The following is a 13,424-nucleotide window of genomic DNA, read 5'->3' as shown; positions in this document are numbered from 1 at the left end:
GGTAGTAGAAGGGGGGGGAACTCAAAAGAACTATGATTTGATTTTTTTTTTACCGATGTTACTGTCTACGCGACCGAGTCAGGGATACAATCAGCCTAATTGCATTACTGCGAGCGCGCTGAATAACTATTATTGCCTCCAGACTGCTAATGGTGCTGTTGTTGGCTCGGGGCGGCCCCCGTTTTCAGCCAACTCTGTCTTTGCTGCTGGGCCAACTCTCTCGCATTACCGCCAGCCGTGCTCCGGGTCGCTGCTGCCAGGTGGGCCGGGAGAGGGGGGTTGTTACGGGGCAGGGAGAGGGTAGCAAACCGCCTAGCGCCACGTATTATACAAATGAAAGCGTGGGTTCGGGGATGACAGATGAGGCGTCCGAGTCCCGCTGACCGGCGCCGGGCCTGACCCCGCCGAGGGGACGACGGGCGAAGTCACGGCCCCGACGTTATTGATGACGGTGATACATGAGCATCACCTCCTCTCTCGGGGCAGTGGGGTCGGAGAAAATCCACCCGGGCCGCAGGATCGAAAAGTATTTTCCGATGGAAGGCCTTACAGTAAGACTGGATACAAACACGTTTTCCAGAACGCGTGCTACCCCCTCGGGGGCTGCGGCGGGCGAAGCGCTCGGTTAACGCTCCCATGTTTAATGCATGGAAGAGCTTAGAACGACGGCCCCGCAACACAGGCAAGAAAAAAAATGTCTCTGGATATTTGCACGATCGGATAACACGACGGAATAATTCATTACGGATGTTTTACAACCCGACTTCTCTCCACGAAAAATACCCATCACAGGTGATGAAGCGTTTTTTATTTTTTTAATTTTATTTTTTTAGTACATGCTAGTTATCCATCCAGGAGGAAATTCTGCTCCACATGTTTTTAAGATCATCCCTTTTCTTTTGACTTTTTTTCCCAATCAATGTTCAAGTAACACTCCACTGATCTTGTCAAACAGGATCACGACAGAATGTTCCGCCCTTCCAGACAGTCCAGTTTTTTCATTTTTTCTTTCATCTTCTTTCACGACCAAAATGCAATTTTTTAAAAGAAAATTTCATGCTTTTTTTGTGAAGTGTCAGTAATGTAATATTGCATTTCTCTGCCGTGACGGAACACAAGCAGGGGTTTCATCTGGAATAGGCAAATATTCTGGTCTTTGGGTTCCGCAGCTACAATGTGTTAGTGGAGATAGACGGATAGATGGAGGGATGGATGGATGGATGGATGGATAGATGGATTATAGATGATGGATGGATGGATGGATGGATGGATGGATGGATGGATGGATGGATGGATGGATGATAGGCAGACAGACAGACCAACTGATTGACAGTGAAACAGGTAGATAGAAGTATGGATGGATGGATAAGCCAAAAGACAGACAGACAGACGGACAGATGGATAGATAGATAGATGGGTGGGTGGGTAGGGAGGGAGGGAGGGAGGGAGGTAGGTAGGTAGGTAGGTAGGTAGGTAGGTAGGTAGGTAGGTAGGTAGGTAGGTAGGTAGGTAGGTAGGTAGGTAGGTAGGTAGATAGATAGATAGATAGATAGATAGATAGATAGATAGATAGATAGATAGATAGATAGATAGATAGATAGATAGATAGATAGATAGACGGACAAACAGAGACGATGGATAGACAGACATTAGAGGATCCTCAGAATTAAAAGGCATCATTACAATGACAAACCAGGCCAAACTCCCGAGAATAAAGGTTAAATGTAAAAGTATACGAATCAACCAAAATAACCAGATCATACCAGATCAGTCAAGACCCGGGTTAACAACGAGTGCCATTGGTACCGATGACTCACAGGGAACCAATGGAAACTGGGCTACTGTAGGTGAAAGAAGGAGGGGAGGAAGACATGTTTGGAAGCAGAGAGAGAAGAGGAAAGGAAAGAGTCTGGGACTGAGAGGAGAGACTTGAATATTGGGACGATGACAGGAAAAGGTAGAGTTGGTCGACATGATGCAGAGAAGGAAGGTGGATTTACTGTGTGTCCAGGAGACCAGGTGGAAAGGTAGTAAGGCTAGAAGCTTAGGAGCAGCTTTAAGTTGTACTATTATGGTACTGACAAGAAGAGAAATGGAGTAGGAGTTGTCTTGAAGGAGGAGTTTGTTAGGTAGTGTGATGGTGCCCATTATTAAGAATATGTGGGATGTGCAGAATTGCAGCAACTATAGAGGGATAAAGTTGATGAGCCATAAAATGAACTTATGGGAAAGAGTAGTGGAAACTAGACTGAGAGCAGAGGGCAGCATTTGTGAACAGCAGTACGGCTTCATGTCTAGAAAGAGTACTACAGATGCAAGATTTGAGTTGAGAATGCTAATAAAGTACAGAGAAGGCCAGAGGGAGCTGCATTGTCTTTTTGTAGACCTAGAAAAAGCATATGACAGGGGGCCAAGAGAGGAGCTCTGGTATTGTATGAGGAAGTCTGGAGTGGCAGAGAAGTATGATAGACTGGTGCAGGACATGTACGCTAGCTGTGAGACACTGGTACGGTGTGCTGTAGGGGTAACACAGAAGTTCAAGGTGGAGGTGGGACTCCATCAGGGATCAGCTCTGAGCCCCTTCTTGTTTGCAGTGGTGATGGACAGGCTGACAGATGAGGTTAGACAGGAACCTCCATGGACCATGATGTTTGCGGATGACATTGTGATCTGTTGTGAGAGCAGACAACAGGTAGAGGAAAATCTAGAGAGGTGGAGGTATGCTCTGGAAAGGAGAGGAATGAAAGTTAGTCGCAGCAAGACAGAATATATGTGTGTGAATGAGAGGAACTCGGGTGGAACGGTGAGCCTACAGGGAGTGGAGATCAAGAAGCTGGAGGATTTCAGGTACTTGGGGTCAACAGTCCAGAGCAATGGAGAGTGCGGAAAAGAGGTGAAGAGACGGTCCAAGCAGGTTGGAATGGGTGGAGAAAAGTGTCAGGGGTACCAAGAGATAGAAGACTTTCAGCCAGAATAAAAGGAAAGGTGTACAAGACAGTGGTGAGACCAGCGATGATGTATGGACAAGAAACTGTTACAATGACCAAAAGAAAGCAGGCAGAACAAGAGGTTGCAGAGATGAAGATGTTGAGGTTCCAGGTGACCAGGATGGAGAGGATCAGGAGTGGGTCCATCAGAGGAATGATATGAAGGTAGTGGGTGTGAGAAGGGAGGATGCAGAGAGTAGGGTTGAATGGAAAAAGTTGATTTGCTGTGGCGACACCTGAAGGAAAAAGCCGAAAGGAGACGAAGAAGAAGATTAAATATCATAAATTAATCAAACTGACTTCTGTGCAAATTTATGTGTCGCTTAATTTGAAAGGCCGTCTGAATCTGATACTTCTGCAAGGGGAAGAGAAATGGGAGTCACCCCAGGTAACAGAAAACAATCTGCAATGGTCTCCTTACCGTGAGGAAGAGTCTCCCTCCTCACGCCGCCGCCAAATGAGAACTCCGGAAGAAAATCCAGTTTAATGTTTATTTCTAACTTCAGAATTTGAAATGATTTGTAGAATGTGAGGCGGGCAGAGTGGGCGGATTCGTCGATGGGTGTTTCAGTTTGGTACAGGTGGTGGAGTAAAAACACACCAACGATCCCTTCCAACCCATCAGAGAAATGACAGCAGAGCGAGTGGTCTGACGGACGGTGTTGTTGGCGTTTCCACGAGCGCTTCGGTCGCACGCGTGGCCACTTTGGCCCCAAACCCGGCGTCTGCTTTACCTCCCCTCCCTCACGAGGCGGCGCTTAGTCCAAGAGCAAATCAGAGAGATGCCGGACATTAAATTTGTGCCGGATTAGCTCACGCCAGACGATCACGAGGAAACGTGAACGTCCGCCCCTCACTAGCGCCACCTTAAAGATGATCTTGTCCGTCCTGAGCCGCAATAATCTTCATCAGATGGATTTTTCAATCAAACAGCCAAATTCTCACCATGAATTCGTGCCGCCGACTGAAGCTTCGTTTAGACTCTACGCCGTTTCTGAGAGGATTTTTCGCTTTGTGATGCGAGCGAGCGGGATGAGCGTGTGACACACATGTGGCGGCCGCTGTCCGTGAAGGGGCGTCTAAAAACATCGGCACATGGCGCCGCCACTGAGTAACCCGGATAAAATCATGGAAAAACACCAGCGAGGTGGACTCGTCTGTGGAAAACACACAGAAGCTGCTGTCGGTGAGGTTCGCAGAGCGTCGTCTGGGAGAAGGCAGGAGATATTTGCTGGCATTTGGTGCGGCGGACAGCGGGAACGTGGATGGACAAAGAGTCGCAGACGAGTTGATGGTTTTAAAAAGAGCAGCGGCTTCACGCCGTAGTAAAAGCATGTTGAGTGAGGATAAATGAAGTTTAAACATAAATTGTTCAAAGTGTGCATTTAGCAGACCATTGGAGACAATAAGTTAGGTTAAGCAATCTTAGTCAGATCTCCAAGGTAAATACACTTCAGAAAACCAGATTATCTCCAAACATTTTCTTTTATTATGCATTTTTCTTTTTTAGACATTCTTCGGTATTCATAAAGAACACTTTTCTTATTCTGAACACACATTAATTGTGTAGCCAATACATTAAGCGATAGAGCACCGAATGAAAAACTCCCCCAACCTCCTGCACCGCCGACGCTGTCTTTGTCCGAGTGAATACGCTTGAGTTTGTCTCCCTATACTCTCTTTTTCATGTATTATTACTTTTTATGCCATATTTGTCATTTTTAAAGTATGTTTCTCTGATTTCAAGACACGTCCCAAAACTAGGTGACTGGAACGGATTACTAACGTTTCAGTTCCTTTGGGGAAATTCAATTTGATATATGAGAAAATTGAGTTCTGAATTAAATTTGCAAGTCAAGTTGCTACCGTACATTATCACCGCCGCCGCCATGTTTGTTATCGTACACATCGGCACGTGGAAGAGAACTCTGCATAACATAAAATATTGCATAACAACTGTGGCAACGAAAGGGAAGTATGAGGACGTGGACGTTTGCAGGCGTTTGCAGGACGTTTGCAGGACGCACCTCTTTGCAGGCGTAACGTGAGCTGAGCCTTCAAAAGGTGGAGGCGGCGGTCACATGACTCACCTGGGTGCCATCTGAGCCAATCAGATCCAGGGATCCAATGGTGCTGTAGAGGAAGCGGGTGATCTTCATGAAGTTGTCGTCTCCTATCGACCAAGAGCCGTCGACTAGAAACGCCAGGTCAGCCTTGGCCTCCTTACACACTGGACAATCGAGACGGATAGAATTGGAAACATGAAACCTCAACATTTGGAAAGAGAAAAAAAAAAAAAGCAGATTTCATGCAGATCAGGGGTCACCGGAGGACAGAGCGCAAGTTGAATGCTAAGTAACTACCAGATATACTCAGAGTAGATATGCATATTATCAGGCAAGGCAACTACAAAACCCGGGGAGCGGCGTAAATAATTTAAAAGCGGCTCTCCGAAAACGATGATTTCACGTTGAATTTGAAGTCTACATGACACAAATCATTTGGAAACGGAGAACCTTCTTTCCTGACCTTTACGGTTTCGCTAAATCATTCATATTCCCTGATCGCGGTTCCACATTTCTTGGGATTTTAACCCGGTCGGCCTCCTGAGCGTGAGCTCTCCGGCCCTCCGCCCAACGATTCTCCTTCGTCACCGCAACCCTATTCCAATTCCAGAATAAAGAAATTGTAAGCATGACAATAAAATGAGACGAAACGCTCCAGAGAAGTGCCGTCATTAGCTTGTAATTATTGCGAAAAAGGCTAATATATGCGAAGCGATCCAATTATTGCCCACGAGCCATCCTGTCTTAAACACCTCTGTGTGGGTTTGTGATAATTCAACAAACCCTTTCATTCGCCTTCCGAGTAACTTTACTCAGCTTTTAAACTGCCACAAAGACAGAAGCAATTTAAGTGATTTGAATTTGTTCAATTAACTCTTTTATTCTCTTATTTTACCCCTAGAGTAGGTACCGGAGAAAAGTGAGGAGCTTGTTCTTTCTGCCAGCTCTTGTCAACTCTCCTCCGTCACAACCTCCTCGACCCGCTCAAGGATCAGCTTGATGGCCGGCCGCTCTGCAGCCCCGAGCCCCCTGTACATCGGGTTCTGTCCACTGCAGCGACAGCCGTGAAACGGCAAACACTAATCCAAACCTTACTTGAGTAGGATTCTCTCTGGCCTTCAAAACGCTGGCGGGAAGGAACGTCTTAAGGCCTCTTATTGTAATATAGTGTCCGTATCCAGAAGAACGTGGGCGTGGGAACATCCTGGCCCAAGAACAGGGGCTTCCATCAAATATTGAATCAACTGTGAACAAGCGCCGGTGCACGGACGCAAAACAAACTCACGAGCTTTCTGCATTGTGGCCTTGTAGCCTGGCGGCAGTTGTGCGTGCTCCTCCGCATTGTTTAACATCCTTCACCATTGGGCTCTACAGTTATAGCACCTTTTTGAGCTTTTTTGGGAAGTTAACCCTCATTACAGCCCCATAAAAGTGCGAGTGACAGTGGTTTTAAGAAGAAGTGAAAAATTGCAATTGATCCCAAGAGAGAAATAACAGCTAAACGTGGAATTTACATTGATTTCAAAGGGAAATATTGATCTGGTCTGGGGTCAAAGAACAAATTTAATGGGTGAGCCGAGGTCCTGCTGTATCGAAAACAAGACAGCCTGAAGCGAATTCATTACGCATTTATATATTTACCTAAACTTGGTGACGTGTGTGTCCACAGTGCGGCGGCCATTAACTACTCGACATTTTAAATAAAGTAACGTGAATCTACGGCATGATGTCTTTTTAAGAGGGCCGTCCCGATCATATGAAATGTTAATGTCCCCTGTGAAGTCATCTCTCAGCTTTATTTGATTGATAGCAGTTACCGCGCTTCTGTGACTTATTACATCTCATCTCCGGGAGGATAAACGTGTCCTCTTCCACGGGAGGAGGGGCCCGGGTGCCACGTCTTTACTGCGATGGGCCGATCGTGGACGGTGCCGAGCTTCTCGCGAACATCGTACGTCAACGCCTCTACCAACGTTATCGGGCGAGCGCAAGTTTGTGGCTAGACCTGGACCTGGATAGGAGGCGCTCATCGTTCAGGAGGCGGATCAGACGGGAAGGTCTCCTTCTTGCCCAGACGCTAAATGCAATCACGGGGCTTCGCCGGAAAGTCGGATGCGGCGACGACAACTTTTTGATTTAATTTGAACTTTTGCCACCAAGAGGGAATCCATCAGGGTGCCGGCGAGGAGCGATGGGAAGGAGTCACGGCGCATTTACAAACACCGACTACAAGGGTGGGAATCCATACGTCCGGGGAGGATATTAGATAGATTTGTGGATATAAAGGGAAAAAAATGCCTCCATCAGATAAGGGCAATTTTTCCAGATTGGACACAGACAAACCTGGGCGAGTGGGATTCGCGTTTGATGTACGGCGTTTGGACGGCCCGGTCCGTGGCTCCGGGCGGGGGGCGATATTTCTACGATTTTTCTCCAGACCGGCATAAATCGAGTTCGCACACTTGTCAGAAATGTCAAGTTAAAGGTCAGCGTCGGAATTTTTCATTACAAGGTTTTATATGGTTGATTCTTCTAAAGGCTGAGATTATACTGTTGGGGCATTTTCATCTCCCGCTCCGTCTTTCATCATCTTCTTACTCCGCAACATGCCTTTTTTTATGACTTTCTGTCTGTGACATCCATTGTCTGTCGCAGACCCACTTAACTCTCCTCCTGTCGCTGCGGTCCCGGACAAAGATTCCCCCGTCGCTCCCAGAAAGGTCAGGAACGGCGACGTCCACGGCCGCGCTCGCCGTGCGCGTCGCATCATATCTGGGGAACTTTTGGAGCGCGAGTGTCCGAGGGCTTCGGCGGGGCTCGTCCGCATAAACCTCGCACCTTTCTTTCTCGGATCACAGCGGCCTCGTTTCGATAAAAAGCCGATCAGCCTTCGCCGGATGTGGAGTTTCACTTCTTGTACTCATATGCCACCGGCGGCGGGCCCTCGGCAGCGACCGGGCGGCTTCGCCGTTTCTTTGGCGCACAATCCAAACAACAACCGCACCTAATGTTAGGGCGAAGCTCGTGCGGTACTTCATGAAAAACATTCACGCCGCGCCCTCCTCTCCCCACATCTGCGGCCAACTGGCGTTCCACTGGCGTGCACAGAGCCGCCCTCCACGGCTCCGAACGTCCCGCTCGCCTGAATGTTTCAGAGTCCATTAGGGAATAAGGCTAAGTATCCTGGCACATGCCGGTGCAGCAAAGTAGTAATAACGACGACAAGAAAAAATGATTATAGAATGAACAGCCCACGCGCAGGAAGTTGTGGCTTGAAATGTCACGGCGGCGGCGGCGATTTCAGGCGCGCTTCTGGCAGGAGCGAGTGGAGAGCCAAGTGAAGCTGCGTGGGAGGTTTGCTGAGGTTTGCTCTGATTAAGTAAGAAGAGGAGCCGGGATTACAGAGGTATTTCCTTCTTTTGGGATCGGCTGCAGCGGCTCCAACTGCACACTTTATTGCAGAGTTAAGTCGATACCACACGCAGACTCGACGTTTTCTTTCTGACTCTACCTTACGTTCCATCCCCGAAGAGGATTTTTTTGCCCCTGATCCTCAGACTTCCTCTCATTTCTCTGCTGTTTTGAAATTCAGTGAAGATTGTGGCTTCAAAAAAGGTGTCGTGCCTGATGGACAAACTTAGGAGCAGGTTTTTTCAATCATGCGACCTCATTGGATCCCTCCAGGCCTGCTGTCCCTCTCAAGTGTTTTGATCAGAAATACATAAGTATAAGCAAACAAACGGCTGAGACATCGGTTTATTGGAGGAATTAAATCACGCCGCTTGTTTTTCCACACTTTTTGTGCTCGGTTTGACCTCCGGCCTTGACCTCCGGGGGACACGCAAGAGGATTTGACGGCGAGCGTCGACACGGGTGGTCGCGCGCGTCACGGCGTCACGACACGGCGCAACACAACCTCTCTGGCTTCAGTCGAAATTTTACTGTCATTTTGGAGCCGCAGTCAGATGATAAATCTTTGGTTTGTCTTTTGTCCTGCAGGACCCGAAATGCAAAGTGCAAGCGCCAACCTGGATTCTAGTCATGCTCTCAGAAGATCTAGGCGATCGTGTGACATTAAACAAAGACGTGGAAAATAACGCCCTTGCTGCAAATTACAGTCGATCTCCCGGAGTAACATCCAAAGACCTCGCGCTTGTGATTTGTGGTGCATCCGTTTATGAGATACATCAGACATGCGACTCACCTTCTTTGGCGGGAGGGATTGTCGGAGGGGGCTCGGTGGCCGGGGGTTCGGTCGGGGCCAGGGTGGGCGCTGGCACTGGAACGGAGAATTCAAGGTCACGGATTGCGAAAAAGTTGGGATATGAATCATGTTTGTACCGCGGCTCAATTATTTGTCTGTATATAAATAAACATTATCCAAACACCGGAACTGAAATCCATCAGATTCAAGCTGCGGTCGAATCACCTTCCGCCGTCCCAGCGATGGAGAAATAACCTCGGTGCCCGGCGCTCGGCGAAAGGCGCCCACTCTCACGTACCTTCATCAATTCGCCGGCGTGTTTCCAGCAAAGCATTAATTACCCTTTCGCAAGGTCAGCCGGTGTCGTGACGCCTGAAAGTAGCCTCGCCCTCATCCCTGCCCCGCCGCCCCACGCTTGCTCGATTAAGACAACAGAAACCAAAATAACCCAATAAAGACAATGGTAGAAATGTCTTGAGGTCTGCACACACTTTAACAGTTGAGCTGGCGCTGTTTGGTCAAACTGGAGATCCAATGAAATGAGCCGCCCTCACATTTGACTGTATGCAGGGCGATGAATAAAACGGTCTGTTTCAGATCATCTGCATCCCAGCCGCACCTCGTGCCACAAGTTGCAGACTTGATCTACGGCCTCCAGCCCCTGTAAATCCTCAGTGATCAGACGCTGTCTGGGATTACACGCCAGGAGTTTATTTACTGCCTCTTAGCATCTTTATTAATGAACGTGCTTGTTTTTCCCAAGCCGTGGAAAGCAGCGCCCGCAGAGGACGGAGAGAGACCTCGGATAGATTTCACGTCCTCCTGCCTCCGACGGCTCAACACCTTCACGGGCAGAGAGGTTTCTAGAAAACCCTCGGCAGCATTAGCAGAACGTTTGAGTCTTTTTCTCCGACGCTAAGTTACGGCGCTCGGATTCAATCGCCGTGCCTCCTTTCCTGAACACTCCCCTCCGTTCTCCCTCGTAACTTAGAAACAGCGACTGCATTTTCATCAGTGCCTGTCTGACAATAGATTGTTTCCCTGAGTAAGCCCCGAGGGCAAAGCGTGCCTCGCTGCCAAGCCAATTACTTTTCAGAAAGCAGCAGGTTCTGTCAAACCAGAATAAAGAAAGTAAATCATCTTGGAAGCAGTTGCGATGACCCCGGGAAGAGGCCGGGCGCCTCTCCTGTCTTGTCGCTGTCGCCTCACAGAGAGATGATAAAATCATTTCGAAATGACAAGACAGACGCCAAAGGTGAATGTATGTAGAATGGAAGAAAACACACCAAAAGAAAATAATAACAATTTATCCTTCATTAATCCCTCGTGGGGAAATTGGTTCTCGGCAATGAAGCCATCATGGATGAACCATGATCAGGAGGAGCAGGGCTTCGGCGTGTTGCTCAACAAGCCGGGAATCCAAGCGGGAATGTTGGCTTGCGATGACGATCGCTCGACCTCCTGCGCCACGCAGCGGTGGATAGAGATTCCAGGAAAATACAGTAAAAAAACAATGGCAGCCAAAACAACGGAGGCACCATGGCGGGATGGAGTCGTAATAAAGTCAAAGAGAAACATACGTGTCATGTCGGTGATGGACACTGACGGACCCTCCACTTCCTGCATCTGCGTGTGAACGCTGATCTGGTATTGGCTGCTCGGGGTCAGGTCGTAAAAACACTGACGGGAAGCCCCGCCCCCCAGGTGCACTTCCTGCCCCTGGTTATCTGGAGGGGGTGAGGAAACGAAAGATTTCTATCAGAACCTAAACACAGTCGCAGAAACGCTCACCATTTCCATCCGGACCGTTCTTTAAATACCGCCTAAACAGAAGTGTGTGGTAAAAAAGGTTAAAAGGGTCAGATGGCTGGAAAAGGCCTTCCTCTTGTTTGTCGACACCCCAGCGTCTTTCCTCGCTCTTCTTCCAGGCTTTTGTTCCCCCCTCTTGACCCTGCCGTCACTTGGGATGACCACGCCGACATCGCAACGCCTGCCGTCCGACATTCCACGCAACCTCGGCTCGTCGGTTCATAATAGCGCCCTGAGTCGGCCGACCACGTCTCTGTGTTTAAGGATAGGCTTAAAACCTTTCTTTTTGAGGAAGCTTGTAGTTAGGGCGAGGCTAGCCCAAAGCCACGGGCTTCCTACGCTGAGGGATATCCCATGATGCACCACTCTCATTCCTATCCTGTCCGTCTCGATGCACGAAGGTAGCCTCGGGTCTTCTTCCGGGCGCCGGACGCGTGGACCGATCTGCCACATCGTTATGTCATGGTCTCCTTCTCGAATATTGAAGCCATGGTTGCATTACGTGACCGGGACCTTGTTCACTGTTAGCGCTGCTGTTGTTATTAGCATGTCCCCGTCTCTGGCGCGCCTTGCTTTATACAGAAACCTCTGCCGCTATACATTTAGATTTTATGTATTTTTTCAACTTTAGTACGGTAAAATATTCTTATCTTGTTTTTATTCTGCCACCGTGGGATGGCGAGAAACTTCTTCTGGATTCTACTCCATGTCTGGTGCGTGTGGAGAAAATGACAATAAAGCTAACTGTGGCGCTCTATTTCTACACCAACCGGTCGAGGCAGAAGGTCGTCCCTCACCGAGCTCGAATCTGACCGAGGGTTCTGCACCGGCAAAGAGCCGCTCCTCCTCGCCGCCACCCCTAAGTGCTCGCTGATGGGGTAACGTTTGGTTTCTGCAGATCATCTGAAGGATCCCGGTCTAGACCTGTGCAACGTGGCAAGTGTCACCAGAGGAGTGTGTAGGTATCGGCAGCCGTAGAATTAAACCCTGACTGGCCCCTTCGTCCTCAATGGCGTCTCCAAGGGGCGTCTCCCAGGCTCAGATGTTCCCTCCTTATGGGTGATATCGGCCCATCGGCAGGTGGTCCAGCTGTGCAGGCAGGTGGGCTCCGTTTTGTTTCGTCTTGGACGTCTGCCACTGGAAAGGTTAGCGGATCTTTGTTCGTAGCGCTTGCTGTGGTTTGTTGTTCGGCGCACAAAGCTGCCCAACACCACCGTTATGTAAAGCTCCCTCCCGCCTTGTTCCCCTTCAGAACAGTTCAGAGGCGTCGTCTCCTCAGAGCAAAGTTTCCAAAGGTGGCTGGAGAACGTGCTCCTCTTCCCTTTCCCTCCATCACCTTTGTGTACTTTTCAGAAAGCAGCAGGTTCTGTCAAACCAGAATAAAGAAAGTAAATCATCTTGGAAGCAGTTGCGATGACCCCGGGAAGAGGCCGGGCGCCTCTTCATAGGAGTTGACTAACTCCTATGTAGGCACCCTGGTCTGGGCCTCCAGCCTTGTTCATCACGGGTTCTTCACACTTCAGCAAACAAATACGGATTATTCAGACGTGGCTATTCAACGGGCCAAAATGTTGACCGACAAACACTTCAAGGAAATGAATAAACATGAATTAAAGAGGGATTGAGCAGTCGATGTAATCCTCCCTCCCGACCACTTCCTCCGGACATTTATTTTTATAAAAGTCACGAGGCATCAACATCTCATTCGACGCGGAAAAGACGGCAGAGGATGTGTTCTTTGTCGCTTTCACTCAACGTAACAGTGAACCTCCTCTCAGAAAAGAGGTAAATTAGCCCCTCTTCCACAAGGGAAGCGGTTTTCACCGAGGGGACGCACTTTTCCATCTGAGAAGGTGTTTAAGCAGCTGGTTGGCTTTGTGTGGATTAAACCAAATCTCTCAACTCGAAAATCCAGCCAATGCTCGTGGAGCGAGCGGGGGGGGCAGCGGTAAATGCTGAAAAGGTAATGGCCGTGGTTTCTCTTCATTCTCCATTTTGTCCTGCTGGAACACCAGAGATAAATGGAAGCCTTCCAATTCTTTCTTCTACACCTGGAACGGCGTCCGTCTCTCGTTGGAGCGTAACGCTACGCATCAGTGTTGAAACAGAGCGAGCATTCGATTCACCTTTTACATCACTGGCCGCTCCGATCTGCCAAAATGCTGCGACTAATCAACGATAAATGTTAGTTCAGGCAGGCCACGCAGGTAAAGCCCTCCTCTCATCAGTTGGCCGATCGGCTCGGGTTCTACGCCGCCTTTCCATCCCCAACCGCGGCAGCGTGAAGCGTCAAAGTAGGCCGCCTAAATTTTCACTCGCTCCCTAGAATGTTCGACGCTTCTGTCGGGTACGTGAGCC

At 48.9% G+C, this 13,424-nt stretch overlaps 1 protein-coding gene across 2 annotated transcripts in view; it reads right to left on the bottom strand.

Annotated features, from left to right (window-relative positions):
• Positions 1-13,424, bottom strand: part of col14a1a (collagen, type XIV, alpha 1a) — a 137,584-nt gene that overhangs the window by 61,455 nt on the left and 62,705 nt on the right. For both annotated transcript variants that reach the window (XM_086155966.1, XM_086155965.1), the window contains exons 24-26: positions 10,838-10,984; positions 9,258-9,332; positions 5,078-5,217 (exon numbers count right to left, since the gene is read on the bottom strand). In XM_086155966.1, coding sequence (XP_086012092.1) covers positions 5,078-5,217; positions 9,258-9,332; positions 10,838-10,984 — 362 coding nt within the window. The remainder of the gene's footprint in view (positions 1-5,077; positions 5,218-9,257; positions 9,333-10,837; positions 10,985-13,424) is intronic.

The sequence above is a fragment of the Fistularia commersonii genome, chromosome 11 (assembly GCF_037954325.1).
Source record: "Fistularia commersonii isolate RoL2024-O1a breed Wild chromosome 11, RoL_Fcom_v1.0, whole genome shotgun sequence".
Taxonomy (NCBI): Eukaryota; Metazoa; Chordata; class Actinopteri; order Syngnathiformes; family Fistulariidae; genus Fistularia; species Fistularia commersonii.
This window is presented reverse-complemented; position numbering and strand designations above follow the sequence as displayed.